At 40.1% G+C, this 15,969-nt stretch overlaps 3 protein-coding genes across 4 annotated transcripts; 2 read left to right on the top strand and 1 right to left on the bottom strand.

Moving 5' to 3' along the window:
- The first annotated feature begins 6,292 nt into the window (after positions 1 to 6,292).
- LOC4330022 (uncharacterized) lies at positions 6,293 to 9,536 on the top strand. Its single transcript, XM_015771228.3, has 6 exons — positions 6,293 to 6,640; positions 7,243 to 7,420; positions 8,650 to 8,747; positions 8,851 to 8,947; positions 9,036 to 9,121; positions 9,204 to 9,536. The coding sequence occupies exons 1-6, from the start codon at positions 6,449 to 6,451 to the stop codon at positions 9,255 to 9,257; spliced, it is 705 nt and encodes a 234-aa protein (XP_015626714.1). The 5' UTR covers positions 6,293 to 6,448; the 3' UTR covers positions 9,258 to 9,536.
- Positions 9,537 to 9,931: 395 nt separating this feature from the next.
- Positions 9,932 to 12,804, bottom strand: LOC4330021 (glycolipid transfer protein 1). Of its 2 annotated transcripts, none has more exons than XM_015771227.2 (7): positions 12,670 to 12,804; positions 12,049 to 12,174; positions 11,473 to 11,528; positions 11,131 to 11,261; positions 10,914 to 11,049; positions 10,368 to 10,499; positions 9,932 to 10,278 (listed from the first exon to the last, which is right to left on the bottom strand). In XM_015771227.2, the coding sequence occupies exons 2-7, from the start codon at positions 12,164 to 12,166 to the stop codon at positions 10,243 to 10,245; spliced, it is 609 nt and encodes a 202-aa protein (XP_015626713.1). In that variant the 5' UTR covers positions 12,167 to 12,174; positions 12,670 to 12,804; the 3' UTR covers positions 9,932 to 10,242. The 2 variants fall into 2 exon arrangements, with proteins under 2 accessions (XP_015626713.1, XP_066163506.1); XM_066307409.1 differs by lacking the exon at positions 12,670 to 12,804 and adding an exon at positions 12,437 to 12,627 and having other exon boundaries at positions 12,049 to 12,353.
- Positions 12,805 to 13,094: 290 nt separating this feature from the next.
- LOC4330020 (large ribosomal subunit protein eL14) lies at positions 13,095 to 14,846 on the top strand. The gene is made up of 5 exons (XM_015767389.3): positions 13,095 to 13,174; positions 13,297 to 13,398; positions 14,182 to 14,311; positions 14,399 to 14,511; positions 14,592 to 14,846. Exons 1-5 carry the CDS (start codon positions 13,172 to 13,174, stop codon positions 14,646 to 14,648), a joined length of 405 nt encoding a protein of 134 aa, XP_015622875.1. The 5' UTR covers positions 13,095 to 13,171; the 3' UTR covers positions 14,649 to 14,846.
- The last annotated feature ends 1,123 nt before the right edge of the window (positions 14,847 to 15,969 follow it).

Raw genomic sequence — 15,969 nt, 5'->3', positions numbered from 1 at the left:
TATTCTTAATTTAACTCTTATTTCTGATTTTCTAATTTTGGAATTAATTTTATTTTTGTACATATTTTAATTAATCTTTAATTGTGTTCTACATGGACTCTTCTTTCAATTTTTTATTTTTATTTCGATTTTCAATTATTTCTAAAATATATTTCCACTCGAACTCTTTTTTTTCTTCAATTAATGTGGAAATTTCTAGCCTTCATAGTGAACATGGTGACTCTTTTAATTTTTTTATGTTTTATTTTAATTATTTATAAATTATATTTCTAATTAAAATATCATATTTCTTTTTTCTCTGATTAGTGATTAATGTGAGAATTTCTAGCCTCTTGAGTGAATGTTGGCCATTACAATATTAGGTCCCACGTTGATCAGACAATATATATTTCTTTTTTTTAAGGCATGTGGCGTTATATATATGCCTCATTGTTAATCACCCGTTAATTGATAGAATGATTTCACTAATAGTATATAACCTTTTTAACATAGTAATATATGACTTATATGCGTAAAGATGTTCTAGGTTCTCAATATGTGCTACTACTATGCGCTTAATTTGGTCTGGTAATAAGCTGCAAGGTGCTGACGGTGGAGCAGTGGCTTGCATGTTATTGTATTTTATATACCTTTGTTTAATTCAAAAAATTCAATTGTATTGCGTTTATTAACATTTATGTTATCAATCTTCACCGTATAATTGGTTCTACCACAATCTAACAGCTTAGATTTTTTCTTCGATTGCTATGATAACTTATAATAGAAAAAAATATAGGACGACTAAGCCGTTGTCTTAATAATAAAGATTTGTACCCCTCTAGAACGACTATGATGATTTTCTAAGTTATCTTAATAATATACATAGATAAAAGGAATATCTGGAAAAGACAATTTACATATTTATTGTTGGTATTATGTTTTTACTCCAAATGTTATTTTTACGTTTATTTTGGAATCTATATTTTCAAAGAAAAACTTTTTAATTGTATTGCTTAGGGTATGCACCTATCTTGCTGTCGTGCACATGCTATCGTGCCTTCTGGTTGCTGACGTGCATCACCGAGTCCGACTCATCGCGCAGCCGCACGGCTTGACCTGCTGCTGCGGATTTCCGTCGCTACCTACTAGTATCTATCTTCAGATCAACAAAACACGTCTAAAATAGGGCTATGCAGTGCTTTGTTGCTTGCTGCTTCATTTATTGCCTAATTCATCTAGGTCCTAAATCTGTTTAGTTTCGGAAATCGGACAACTCTGTTGAGTCCGTTTGCATGTTTGGTCCTAGTTTGAGATTGATTCTAATTCAGCACGTGTACGGTGCTCCTTATCTCTTACTTTAACATGCCGGATTTATGTTAAATCTCATATGTTAAAATATAGACCTAACAATCTAACGGTGTAAATAATTCATATTTTCTCCGATTAATATGAGAATTTCTAGCCTCCACAGCGAACGTGGTGTCTTCTTTCAAGGCTGTTTTAATAATATAATAGATAGATAGATAGATATATGCTTATCTAAAAAACTGTATGTAGGAATTAATGTGTCATTTCACAATGTTTAATACATATACTAATTAATTTATTAATTTATACAGTACCAGTATAGTAAACTAAACTAATCATTGTCTGTTCGTTCTAGGACCTACTGACAATAATGAGAGTATATCACATCCATTCAGGCAAATAAACAATTCCATGACAGGGTAAGCTTTAATTAGGTTCTCGTATTAATTTGGTTAAAGCTTTTGAAAGCATGAGCTTGGTTAGACAAAAAAAGCCATCACATCCATTCAGGAGGTCTAGAAAAAAATTACCACATCAATTAGGGAAAAAAATAAAATATTTCCACCACTTAATCATCGTGTTAGATTGTTAAAATGTTGCATACAAAATTGTGTCTGTGAAATCTGAAGATAAGAGGTTGTATATCAAATAATGTAATTATTATACTTTCTAAGTCCATTATAAATATACAAGATACAATTATGTAAATAACAACTAATACACCATCCGTTTTTTGAATAATTATCAACTTTGACAAAATCATTTATTTTAAAATACTCGTCACCACGACTTTCGTTAGTAAAATTACAACTTTGCCCCTACTCTGGATATTTGTCACCGCCTATTTCATCGCAAATCTTCAACTAAATTGTTGGCTTGTTCTGCGTACAATGATCAAAATGTCTATGAGTTAAGGAGAGAGAGTACTGGTATATATAATATCCTATTTTACTTTTACAATTTAGCTCTGCAAAATTGGTCGATTATTGCACGGGGGAAAATACACTAACCAACTATTTCTTGTTAGATAATTAATTAGATCATTGCTGATCCGTTTTTGTATTATAGTCAATGCAAACAGAACAGATGGAGTTCTCTCACAGACTCCAGACCTACTAGCTGCAACTAATTAAGCCAGCATGCACATATGGACATGAACTTTATACAAAGCTGTAGCTGTCTAATAACGATTGAAGCAACCATATTAATTTGTTAACGAAACATCCAACCGTGCATCTGGAAGCAACATTCGTGTAGTACCACCATTTATTGTGTGGCCAAGGATCGGTAGTACGGACGTCGCCGATCTGCTACTGTGTACTGTATGTGTTGTCATTGAGGTCATCGTCATAGATCGATGCAAAATTGCAAACCGCGCGATGCGTATAGGGACGATGAGAGGGAAATTAAAGCTAGCGACAGGGGCTGGGGGCTATGGCGAAATCGCCGAAATGTGAGTGTTACCCTTCGAATCTTCGATCGATTTTAAACCAAATAAAAAAAAAGAACACGTCAATAATAATTAACCAGCTAGCTAGCTAGACGGGTTTGCGTTTGTGTCGTGCTAAAAGCCACATAATTTTGTCTTGCTAATTATTAGCTATTAGTTGTATTTATTATTAGTTATCACCTGTATTGGAGAATGTATTGGTTGTGTATACTCAAGTATTGATGCAAATGTGCAATATTGAAATATAAATTCGTCGTCACGATGTGATTTGATTTAGATATATACCAAATGTACTTGTGATCCACCAAGTTGGGCGATCATGGGACACCAAGGAGGCAATTGTATTCACGGGAAGGGATCTGCCTGGCTATAAAAACTGGACACCTTCCGCCCCACTTGATCAAGGAAATTGGCCGGATGCAAAAGTAGCTATCCCGCTGAAAAAGATGGGAAAAAGGGTTTAGTGGCCCTACAAGTACTATCTATGTGGAGATTCACAAAGGGGGTGTTTAGATTTAGGGGTGTAAAGTTTTAGCGTATCACATCAGATATTATATAGGGTGTCGTATGGCGTGTTTAAGTACTAATAAAAAAACTAATTACAGAATCCGTCAGTAAACCACGAGACGAATTTATTAAGCCTAATTAATCCATCATTTGTAAATGTTTACTGTAGCAACACACTGTCAAACAATGGAGCAATTAGGCTTAAAATATTCGTCTCGCAAATTAATCATAATCTAAGCAATTAGTTATTTTTTAGTCTATATTTAATACTTCATGTAGGTGTTTAAATGTTCGATGTGATAGGGTGTAAAGTTTTGGTACGGGATGTAAACAGGGCCGAAGTCACCATAAACATCTAGAAACCTTGCTGTCGACGGATATATCATTTATCACTTAAAAAATTAATTAGTCGTAAATGCGTGTAGCTGGTGATAATGCAAAACATACATACATTGATGTGCCGGTTTGGTCTAAACGAATGCTTTCTTCCTCCACCTTTTCTACCTTAAATTGAAGAAAAATTTATTGTCATTGAGGATGATGTACCATCATTTGAATTGAAAACAGTATAAAATCACTCTCAATGGAATGTTGCAGGGTGCTGGCAGGGGCGGTGAACCTGCGCGGTTGGCAAGGCGCGCGGCTGCAACAGAACGGCCCATGCATGCAAGGGTCCGTGCGATTAAGGGCCCATTGCCGATTTGGATTAACTTTTGGAGAACAAGGACGTACGTTCCTAGCTGAAAGCACATGGTTAGATGGTTGCTACATATGTTGACTCATTTTAATATACTTTTTAAAAGTTTGTTTGTTTTGCAATGAAAATAAACATTGTTGTACTTTTCTATAAACTTAGTCAAATAAACTTAGTCAAATGTAAACAAATTTGACTTAAGATAATTCCAAACAAAATTTATATTATGAAAATAGAGGGATGGTATACTTTAATTAGGGTTGTACGCCTGACGCCAAAAGAAGTTAGAGAAAACTTAACACTCTGCACTAGGCGTACTTGATTCCTGCCAAATGTTGCTCCTAATTAAACCCCATGCATGTATGCATGTGAGCTAGCCGCGAATACTCCATAATCCAGGCATGCTTAATTAATATACGTGTGTACTCCAAGTGCATGCATAAGCCAGATGTAGCTAGCTAGCTTAGCTCTGATCGCTTAATTAATTTGCAGGCATGTACCCTGAACAATTTTAAAACCGTTGTGAGAGATCATTAGTGGGGGCAATGGAATCCACAGGGGTTGTGCGTAGCGATGCCTCCAAAGCCGGCACCCAACTCGCAAGATTCTCGCTTTGCCAAGTTGATCTCGCTCGATCGTTAGCTTGCTTCTGTTTTGATGGGACTTGAGCCTCTCTCTCTGGAAGAGGCCAATATTGCAATGCAATAATTTTTTGAATGGAATTGAAGAGACGTACCAATGCAATGCAATAATTGTTTTGTCTGCTGGAGAAAACAGCGGAATGTAACCGGCCAAATACTATACGTGCGTCGTCGGCGGCGCTAGCTTTGACGTGGATGTCTATACATGTGTGTGTTGTTCTTCTAAGTTCTAAGGTTGCAAATTAACTAGAATGCGGCTAATTGGCCGATGCAAATGGAGGGAGTTGATCCTTGAAAAAAATAAAATACCCCTCTAATACCGAGATTTATTCTAAGGATGTCATGATACCATGCATGAAGTAACTCGATTTTACCTTCGTGATACTACATCAATATCGATCATTTTTAAAACCCATGATTATCGTTGAGTATCATCGTATATTGATAAGTATCATCAAGTATGTATGGACCAATATCATTGAATATCATCAAGTATTTTATCGCGTGTATATCAACAAGAATCATTGAGTATCATCAAGCGTACTATCCAGAGATATCACGACATAGTATCAAGTATTACATTATACCAATATAATAAATCAATATCATGATATCTCAAGGTACCATGATATGATATTATATAGTACTATACGATACAGAATGATAGATCGATATATTATGGACTGGTACGACACCTCGAGATACCATGATATGGTAACTCAAATTATCATTGGTATCATCAAGTATTATTGGTTTAGTGATAAATATTATTATGGTATCATAAATATTTCATATGTTGGTACCAAAGACTCAAAAACAGGCTTTCACGACTAAAAGAAATAGGCCCTGTTCTTTTCTCCAATAGGAGTTGGATGAAAATTAAGATTTTCGTGGTACGTTTTTTAAACTGCTAAATCGTGCATTTCGTGTAAAAACTTTCTATATGAAAGTTGCTCTAAAATAACATATTAATCTATTTTTGAAGTTTGTAATAATGAAAACTCAATCAATCATGCGTTAATACCATCTCGTTTTGCAGAAAAAACTTAATCTTCATCTTCATGAAAAAATAACACCACCATACTCTATCACAAAATGACAAAATGACAAAGGAAATAGAAAAAGTAATCATGGACAATCAGCAAGCCTCGACACACTGTCGGGCCGCGACGTCACCTTCGCGCGGTGTTTGCTCCGCCTCCGCGCGATGCCGGGCTACTGCTACTTCGGCCTCTCCAAGCGTCCGCCCGAACCGTGTCAAATAACTGCGGGCTGCGGCGCTGTCCCTCCGTCTGCGTGATCCGACAACCGCCTGTCCGCCTCGCCTCCGTGCGTGGCCGGACCCGACCCGACCCGACCCCGCCCAGCTGCCGCGTGTTGCCCGGTGGGGACGCCTCATCTCCAGTCCACGGCTCAACGTCCACGCACACGCACTGCGCAGCGCGAGGAGGCCGCGCGCCGCATCACATACACGGGCCACGGCCTCACGGGGGGGCCTTCCCGTGGCTAGCCCACGTATTCCCCTCCTTCCTGGGCCTAAGCTAGCGCCCGTAAGCCAAATCGCGGCCGGTTTCCGCGGATCTCCCCGTGGACCTCCTCCTCCGTGTGGTGTGATCGCCAGTAACGCCCAGGAGCTTCGAGAGAATTCCACACCATTCCCCCCTACCACCACGCGGCGCATCATCACAATACACAGCCTCTGCTTCCCCCGGCAACCCAACCGATTCGCGCTCACGCCACCTGCAATCCGCGACCAGACGCGCGGGCCGTTGAGATCAACAAACACATCGCACGCGACGCCGCGTGAGCCCGTACGATCGCCCCCTCCCGCGCCGCGCCTCCGCACTCTGGTTGGTTGCCTCGCCGGCGATGTCGACGCAGTCCATCTCGCCCGCCGCGGCGGCCGCGTCCGCGCAGTACTCGTACCCGGCTGCCGCGGCGGCGGCGGTCCCGTCCTACTTCCCCGTCCCGTTCCACCTCCAGAACGTGCAGCAGCCCGCCACCTGGCCAGCGGCGCCCGCGGCGTACAACGCCGTCTACCCCATGCCCCAAGTCCAGCAGGTAGGAACTCTGCCCCTCTTCTTCTGATTACGTTTTCAACCGCTCCTTTCTGTGTGAATTCTACTGCCCGTTTGTTGATGCGGTGATGGCGGATTAGGGAGGATCTAGACTCTGTTGTTTTAGAGGCTTGGAGTAATGCCAGTTTGGGGATAATGCGCTATGTCATGTTTGATTCAACTGAAAGGCTCATTTGGTCTTTCGTCATCCACCTTTCATCCTTGGGACAACACAATGTAAAAGTGGAATACTCAATGGAAGCCAATTCATATTGCACTATACCAGTGTATCATATACAGTTTGTAGGTTGTGAAATCTGTCTGCAGAATGATGCACAGAAATCTACATATTCGGCTCATGTTATGCAAGATCTTAGATGCTACGTCATGATTTCATTTCTATAGATGTAGGGAGGCGTGCCAATGTTTATGTTTTCTAACTCTGAATTATTAACATTTGATGAGAGACTTGTTCAGTGCAACTGTAAGTTGTATTTCAGTGTAAATGGAAAAGGATGTAGCTTCATAAATCAAGAACCTGATAGTACTAATTTTTATTTTGGAAACTAGCTGTAACTAGTCTATTATGGTATCACCACGACGCAGGTTCAGCAACTGTTCCAGAAAGATTCACAGATAATCACTCCTGAAGCTCTAGCTACTGTGAAAGCTGCTATTGCAAATAGTGAGAAAGACAAGAAGATTGAAGCAAACAAAAAGGCAGTACCTCGAAAGGCAGCTGGGCAATCTTGGGAGGATCCAACTTTGGCTGACTGGCCCGAAAGTAAGATCTCTTTCTCACTATTTCTTCCTGGTGGTTGTGTTGGAATGTTGTGGTTCTATGATCTATAAAATCTTGAACTTGGCAGTGTGACTTTCCCCTCGTCTGAACTTGTCTGAATGTCTGTTATCCTCACGTCAACAAACCATCAAACACCTTCAATTCCCCAGGCAAGATCTAATGTTCGATCTATGTATTCTAATAAGACAAACTTTCCCCTGTTTCCTTCTGTTAAAGGTGGCCGAGGATGTGATATGTAGCCCAACAGGTTTCAGAGTTGATGCCTGTCTCGTGGAATTAGGTGGGCTTTGCAGATGATATAGTAAACATTTCCTGTGCCTTTGCCATTAGTTTACATGCATTGTCATCTCGTTTTTGCATGCCTAATTTGATTATATGAATATGATATTTGAAAATTTTTCATAGAGTTATACAGAGAAATATGTTCTACTGCGCATTTTGGTGCAAACTATTCCACTTATATTTTTTATTCTAATGTTCCTGGTGTAATTTTGATGATACACTTACCATCCTAGGATTAATATGGTGATAGATTCTTGTTGGGGACTGTCCAAATAAAGATCTTCCCTTATATATATTGTTATCAACAAAGCATGAACATTATTAAAAAGTTTTGTTCCATATATTAGTGATTGCATAAAGGATGAGGCTTTTAGCCAATCAACTTACTTTCCACAATAATCTGATTTTATCAATTCGTCATGTTGCGTTCCTGTTAGTCAATATAACATGTACTGTAGCTCAGCTCTTGCAGATTGTTTGTCATCCTTATTTTTAGATTTTTGTACAATTAAATATATTAACTGTATTTAGCATTTTTAGCTACAGTTTTCTAGTTTTACATGCTTAGCTGACGTATCAGATACCACTATTTAGTTGTAATACTTCATGATGTGTCATCCATCATGTAACATGTCTAAGATGTAGCAGCCTTGCTGAGTTGATGTATAATAATTTAGCAGCAGCATGCAATGTTGGCAGCGTTAAATACTTATGATGCTATATTGTCTTTGGAATTTACTAGCACCTGACATGAGTATGTATTTGTGCTGTCATGTTTCGTCATAATTTGATAGAAGCAAATATATTATTCTACTTTAGTCTGTAGCAATGACCAAAAATGGTGCTATAACAGTTGTTTTTCTCAAATGTGCCCTCTTTTTATTTCAAAGCATTCACACTTACATCTGACAAATTTTCCCCATCCACAGATGATTTTCGGTTGTTTTGTGGCGATCTTGGAAACGAAGTGAACGATGATGTTCTTACAAAGGCATTTTCAAAATATCCATCCTTCAACATGGCTAGGGTGAGTCACACCGTATATAGCATGGCAAGCTTTTAGATTCTTCATTATAATACCTTTTTGCTGCTTCAAGATGACTGTTAATAATGGACGTCTTCTGCTTCAGGTTATTAGGGACAAATGGACTGGTAAAACTAGGGGCTATGCCTTTGTTAGTTTTGCTAATGCGTCGGATCTTGCTGCAGCATTGAAAGAGATGAATGGTATAAGTTCATGCCCCCATTCCCTGTCACCATTTGCCTGGATTATCGTCGCACTGCAGATATGATTAACACATCTAACATCATGCAGGTAAATATGTTGGAAACAGGCCAATCAAACTACGCAAGAGCACATGGAAGAACAGAATCGACTACGAGGCATTACAGAAGCCGAAGGTTGGTTCCCATTGTTATCTTGTAAGACTTCCTCTTTCTCTTGCAGAAGTGTTCATTTAACTGATTTGTTTTATGCGTGCAGACTCAACCACAGAAGAAGTTCAAAGCGCAGAAAAAAAGCATTCTACACAAGTGAAGTAAATTCACTCTCTAGAGAGTGATCCCTAGTGTCATGTTGCACATGAGTCCTTTGTTGCTCCTGCAATAAACGACGTTAAAGCCTTCAGCGCCCGGCGGTGCGCTTGTCACGTTTGGCCTAGTGATTGTTCTAGGGTAGTATGGCTCGTCCCAATTTGTAATGGAAATTTAGGTGTAAATATTCTAATGACTGGTACCGTTGTGAACGGTACGAAGTTCTCTTATGATGAACTCCTGTAGCGTGGAGCAATTCGATTATAAATATTTTCTTCGGAAATGTTTTTGTTTAGTTCGCTACATGGTCAGGTGAGGAGGCGTACGTGCAACCGAATTGGTCTAGTTAATCATATTCAGTAGCACATCATGCGTGTTTCAAGAATTGCGTCTATATCACCTATGAACGCTCCATCCGTGCATTGATGGACTTAACTAAAAGATGGAGAAAATATGTGTTAACACGTCACATGGATTGATCTTCTCCAGTGTTGAAACTGCCAGTGCCATGTTGCCGACCGAAAAATTGATTCCGAACGTGGAGAGTTTATCATTGACTTGTTCACAAATGTTTCCGCAACAAATGGCTTATTTTGACGCGAATCGGTAGCATCAGAACGTTTGGGCTTCGCACTCCAGCAAGGCCCAGAGAGTGGACAGTTTCCAGTGCAAGTCGAGTTAAGGCCTCAGCAAATACCAAATCTGATGGATACCCCAGATGAACAATTCTCAGGGCATATAAGTACGTAACATGTTAACTTCCTCTAGCACGGGAATGCTTTTCAACAGTTGACCTTTTTGCATAAAGCAACACATACATTGTGTATAGCTGCCCATGGGCTTGCCCAATCGTTCTGAGCTCACGACATTCATTATTGCCCTATAGTTTTCCAAAGATAGGTGGAAAACAGCATACCCTCGGCAGCACTAAATTTCATTAGACAGGTAAGACAGGTTTATTCTGTGGGTAATTGTTGCATAGGAATGCATTAAGAAGCCTTCAGATCATCAAGTCCAACACTGGCCTGCAAGAATAGTATGATGGAAGACATCACATTAGAATCAGACAATTACAGACTAAAGGACTAAGCCTTCAAAATGTGAGAGGCCATACCAGAAAATCATGATTCTCTTTGAGAAAAGGGTAAAAGGTCGTGCAGAATTTCTCGATATCAGCTTTTATGTCACCCGTTCCACTAATGACCTCCATAAATTTCTCTCTATTAGGAGCAAGCTTCATTGCCACCTGCCAATTTCTCATATGAGCACTCATACAAACGGAGGAAAAGCAAATAAAGGAAGCAAACATGACCAAATTAAAGAACTTCTCACAGAAAGGCAAAGCCCTTCTCTCACCCAATTATGAACTGAAGTGCTCTTGTACGTATTCACTAAAAGAGCATATATGACTGAAAACAGTTGGGTTATAATGATTCTCCACTGTATTCGAGAAAGAAAAATAATGATTTTCCACTAGTTCTAAAGATTGCTAAAACAGAAAAATTGTCTTTTTAGTGAAGTTCTTGAGAAGGAACCACCCTTGCATTAGTTTATTTAGGCGTAAACATTCTAATTTCACTAAAATAATAATGTTGAAGAGATTATAGTAACACCATGTATATGCTGATTATGCGGGTCAACATAGAGAGAACGACTCAACTGTAAAACTAGAACTGGCAAGCCAACCATGCCATTTCTTCAGAGTTTTGGTATATGAATCAGTACAAGCTTGACTCATAGTCCAGTCTTGATGCTCAAGCAGGTTACGGAATAATTCAACAAGGAAGTCCATAGCCCTGAAAGTAAAATTTTGAGTTAATAAGGCTGCTTAAGCTGCAACTGAAAGGTGATAAATTATCCAAGAAGGTTTGAAGCACCTCGTGAGCCACAGAAGTCCATTTGTGCAGCTTGACGAACCTTTTGCAGTCTTGTTTTGAACCTCTTCCTGAACCATGCTGTACAATTGCTCATATTTTGATGGGTCTGAAGAATATTTATTTTCCAGCCTCTGAAGAATGAATTAGATCAGTTGTTAGCAAAACAAACTAGAAATCTGTGGGCTCCAAAAGGGATATGGACACTTCTAAGTAAGCAAATCATTCTAAAGTAAATATGATTTATGCATCTATCACATAGATAACACTAGAAATTTACTAATGAAAATGAGGAATGAAACACAATGTATTATTAACAGTGTCATGCAGAAAAAGGATGCTTACCGTGATATTACCACCAATGTCACTCTTCACAAGTGCCATAGCAGCTCCAAATTTATCTGGAATACAAAGTCAGAGAACAAAGGAGACAAAGGAACACTTAGCCACAATAGTTAGAGTATGCCCTGACTTAAAACTAACAAACGATTTAATTGAAGTACTAACACAACCACACAAATGTATGTCAAAACTTATATTGTTTAGAAATGTGTATATAGCAACAACTAAGTTCTAAACCCCCAAAAAAAACTTTACTGAACTCCTACATTAAATATCATATGGTGTTACCCTCAGAAGGTCACTGACCAATTCTACCGAGGTGATGGATTGGTCCAATCAACTATTTGTAGCAGCATTACAGGTAAATCAAATGCCAAATGCCCACAAACCAACATAACTATTTGGTGATTTTGATAGGCAAAATCCAACAACAGTATAGACCACTGCCAATTGCCAAAAGCTTGTCTCAACTTAGAAAACCATTTACTGCTCCACCGCAGTACTGAACTAAACATAGTAAATACAAATTAAAAAAGGAACCAAGCTACTGATCTGAATATGGAAATCAAAGACAGTTACCCAAAACAGGCAAGATTTGCTTGCAGACATCAAGAAAGGGCTTGGTGAGTATGACACTGCTCTCTGACTTAACATGCTTCATACCCTCCAACGAGGGAGTGAACACTGTCTCGGCCATCTCTCTAGCTGCAATAGAAAACAATGAATGCGTCAACATATCGGCCGTAGCAAACAAAAATCCACACTAATTCACTAAAGAGACACTGATCCCACAACAGTTTCTAATCACTATGACCCGTGGCAATGAATTCCCCAATCAGCAACTGCTTTCAGTTGCAGGATCAGTTGTGCTAACTGCTAAGTACCTGTACCAAAACACAGATCAGGGACATCAACAACAAGCAATTAGCCCGTGCTATCCACTACGCATCACACCAAACAAACTAACCGAGCAACAAGATTTCTTCTAGACTTTCTACCACTCAGCAGAAACAACTCGACCCTGGATCAGATCAGAGCCACCAGGCCACCCCCGAACCGCTAATCCAAGAAGTGGAAAGCACTTTCTACTAATCTTCCGAGCTTAGATCCCAGGACCCAAGAAACACCCACTGATCACGAAATCCACACACTGGCCACATCCAAACCGGTGACCAAGAAGCCAATATTTTTCCCCCTTACCTCGCGCTACCTGTCGGCGGCGTGGAGACCTCAGCAGAGACCCGGTCGATCGGAGGAGAGGGGTGATCCAAAAGGCGCCGGCTTTCACCCGAGGTGGAGTGCGATGGCGAGCAGTAGAAGATGCCGAGGCGAGGCGAGGCCAGCGACTCCGTACAGATTTATTATTATTACCGCGGAATCTTACTGTGCACCGATCCTTGTGGCGAGGCCGTAACACAAGTCCTGATCTGAGTAGCTCGGAAATGGGCCGGCCCATTACGCGTTGAAAGGGCCCAAACAGGGAGGCCCAGTAAGGTCCCCCGCAGAATAAACGCTCTGACGGTCTGACCCTAGATCGGACGGCTGGATGGCCTCGGGTGGCGATCCACCGGCTCAGGGAAACCCGCGCGCTGCCTTTATAGGCCACTCCCACCACCGCCGCCGCCGAACCCTAGTTCCTCTTTGCCTTTCCGCTTCTCCGCGCCCCCCCCCCCCGCCGCTTCTCCCGACCGCCGCCGCGAGAATGGTAGGTGGATCGCCGTGGGCTCGTCGTCTTGCCGCCGTTGCCGTTCCGGTGGTGGTGGTGGTGGTGGTGCTTTGGATTGCGCGCGTGTGTTTGACCGGGGTTTTTTTGTGCCTTTCGTGCAGCCGTTCAAGAGGTTCGTGGAGATCGGGCGGGTGGCCCTGGTGAACTACGGCAAGGACTACGGCCGCCTCGTCGTCATCGTTGATGTCGTCGACCAGAACCGGGTAAGCATCGTCTTCTCTCGTACGCCTTGAACTGTTTCCATTTGTACCCGCTTTATAATTTGGATCTATAGAAATTATACTAGTACTAGCTGGTGTGATAAACTCTTGCTGCTATTGTAATTTGTTTCTAGTGAGAAATGTAAGAATTGTTAACGTAGTAGAATATAATGGAACGCCAAAAATGAATCCTTTGAGAGTAGCAAGTCTCTTCTGTTTCCGCACAGCCTTAAATGGAAGAATATTCTGCATTTGCTGTGGTGTACTCCCTCCGTACTCGTAAAGGAAGTCGTTTAGGACAATGTTTAAGTCAAACCTCGGGAATATAAATCATGAATAACTCTCAAGTTGTTGAGTTTGAAGATGTAAAAATTATATGAATAGATTTGTCTTGAAAAATATTTTCATAAAAGTATACATATATCACTTTTCAATAAATATTTTTATAGAAACAAGTAGTCAAAGTTGTGTTTTGGAGACCGTGTCGCTGTCCTAAATGACTTCCTTTACGAGTACGGAGGGAGTACTTGATCTGAAAAAATGTGCGTCAAGTCTAGAAGTTTATCAGCATTAGCTCGGACTACTTGGCAATTTACAATAATGAACTATTTATTGACAATGAGGTTTTGGTTTACCTATGATTGATAGTGTTGATGGTGCCTCCATTGGCGGATGCATTAGTGCCACTATTATGTTATCGCTGCTCATTTTTCTAATCGGAGTTAATTATATTGTAGTGCTTTGATTATTGGATATCACATAACTCTGTTTTCTGTGAATCACCAGGCACTTGTGGATGCTCCTGACATGGTCAGGTGCCAGATCAACTTCAAGAGGCTTTCCCTGACTGACATCAAGATTGACATCAAACGTGTCCCGAAGAAGACAACTTTGATTAAGGCTATGGAGGAGGCTGGTTAGTATGAATGTTGTGCTACCAATCCTATCAGCAGTTATTTATTTCTGTCCATGTCTAATCTGAGTGGTGGTTATTCTATTTAAGATGTTAAGAACAAGTGGGAGAATAGCTCATGGGGCAAGAAGCTAATTGTCCAGAAGAGGAGAGCGTCACTCAATGACTTTGACAGGTTCAAGGTTATGTTGGCCAAGATCAAGGTCAGACATCCTATTCTCAATTGGTTTACTCCTGTTTATAACTACTCACTAGCTTACACCAATGTTTTCTGTATGAACAGAGGGGAGGTGCTATCAGGCAAGAGCTTGCGAAGCTCAAGAAGACTGCCGCGGCTTAGTAGTGCCATGTTGAGTTTTTGGTTCCAAGTTGGATCAGCAATATGTTTCAATGGTCTTAGAGCCAGAATTAGTACTACTGTTTAATGGAACCTATTTCATATTTAAATTGAGCATGGTTGTGCTTTAGAGATTTTGTATGACTGATGGCTGTTAAATAGTTTCCAACATATGATCACTGGTGATTTGTGTGGACTCTACTCGTTACCAGTTGAGATTGCCGTGTTTTGCTCGTGCAGCATATTGCAGTCTTGAGTCGCTGCACCGGGTTATTGAATGTTACACCACCTACTGAGACTGGAATATTCACTTGCTCAGTCGTGCCGAATGGCAGACGCTATCTGTTTCAATTTTTCAAATGGTAGGCGTGCTTCTACATTGAAGAATGGAAAATCGTTCCATTTCCTGAGTTAGATGGAAAATCCTTCCATTTTCTGAGTTAGCAATTTTTTCTCTCATTTTCAGTAGTTGGAAAATTAAAACAGCAATATACCCAGTCTGGACTGGTAGGATAAAATTTAATGTTTTGTTCATTTGGGTCTGAATTTGATTGTATGTCATAGTTGTATAATTTGGTTTATAAATGGATGGACTGCATGTAATTATGTTTTGAGACATTTTAAAAAGAGACTGTCTACGAAACCAAGTAATTTATGTTTGAGACATTTTAAAAAGAGACTGTCTACAAAACAAAAAAATCTCACCTCATCCATGCGAATTCTATCTAGATCATCTTTGAGCCGCCTTCAACAACACCTAACCCGTGTTGCTGACTAGAAACCCAATTCTATCCATCTCTAAGTTCAGTCACTATACAACCATTTCGCACACTAACTCTCATCGGATCCAATAAGAAGGAGCCGCCTGATCTAGCTCTTCATCGGATCGGCTTCTGCCTCCCAAGTCCGATGACACAATAGCGTGTATGATGACGGGGAAGGAAAAAAGACAAGGAAAAAAGACATCTGGTTGTGCATATAAAGGCGGAGAGGAGGAACGATGGTGGCTCATGGATAAAGTGGCATGTGGACCATCAGTCATCATAAAGAAATAGTTAGTTTTAAAGTAGTAAAAAAATTGAGATAAAGGTAGAGTAAGTATGGATGAAAACACTTTGGAAACGGACGAAAACCACTTATCGTTTCCGTTTCCATATTCTTTTCAAAATTGGAATGGAATCAGAAACACGGATACATAAACAAAATCGAATATTATCGAATACGGTAACACTTATTTATCGGAATATAAAAACCCCTTAAGCCGAACTTCTAAAATCAATGAAGAGATGTAGCTCGATATCTTTTCTGAAACAATAAATCAATA

The sequence above is a fragment of the Oryza sativa genome, chromosome 2, assembly GCF_034140825.1.
Source record: "Oryza sativa Japonica Group chromosome 2, ASM3414082v1".
Classification (NCBI taxonomy): domain Eukaryota; kingdom Viridiplantae; phylum Streptophyta; class Magnoliopsida; order Poales; family Poaceae; genus Oryza; species Oryza sativa.
The sequence above is the reverse complement of the archived record's forward strand: the minus strand, read 5'-3'. Positions and strand labels throughout refer to the sequence as shown.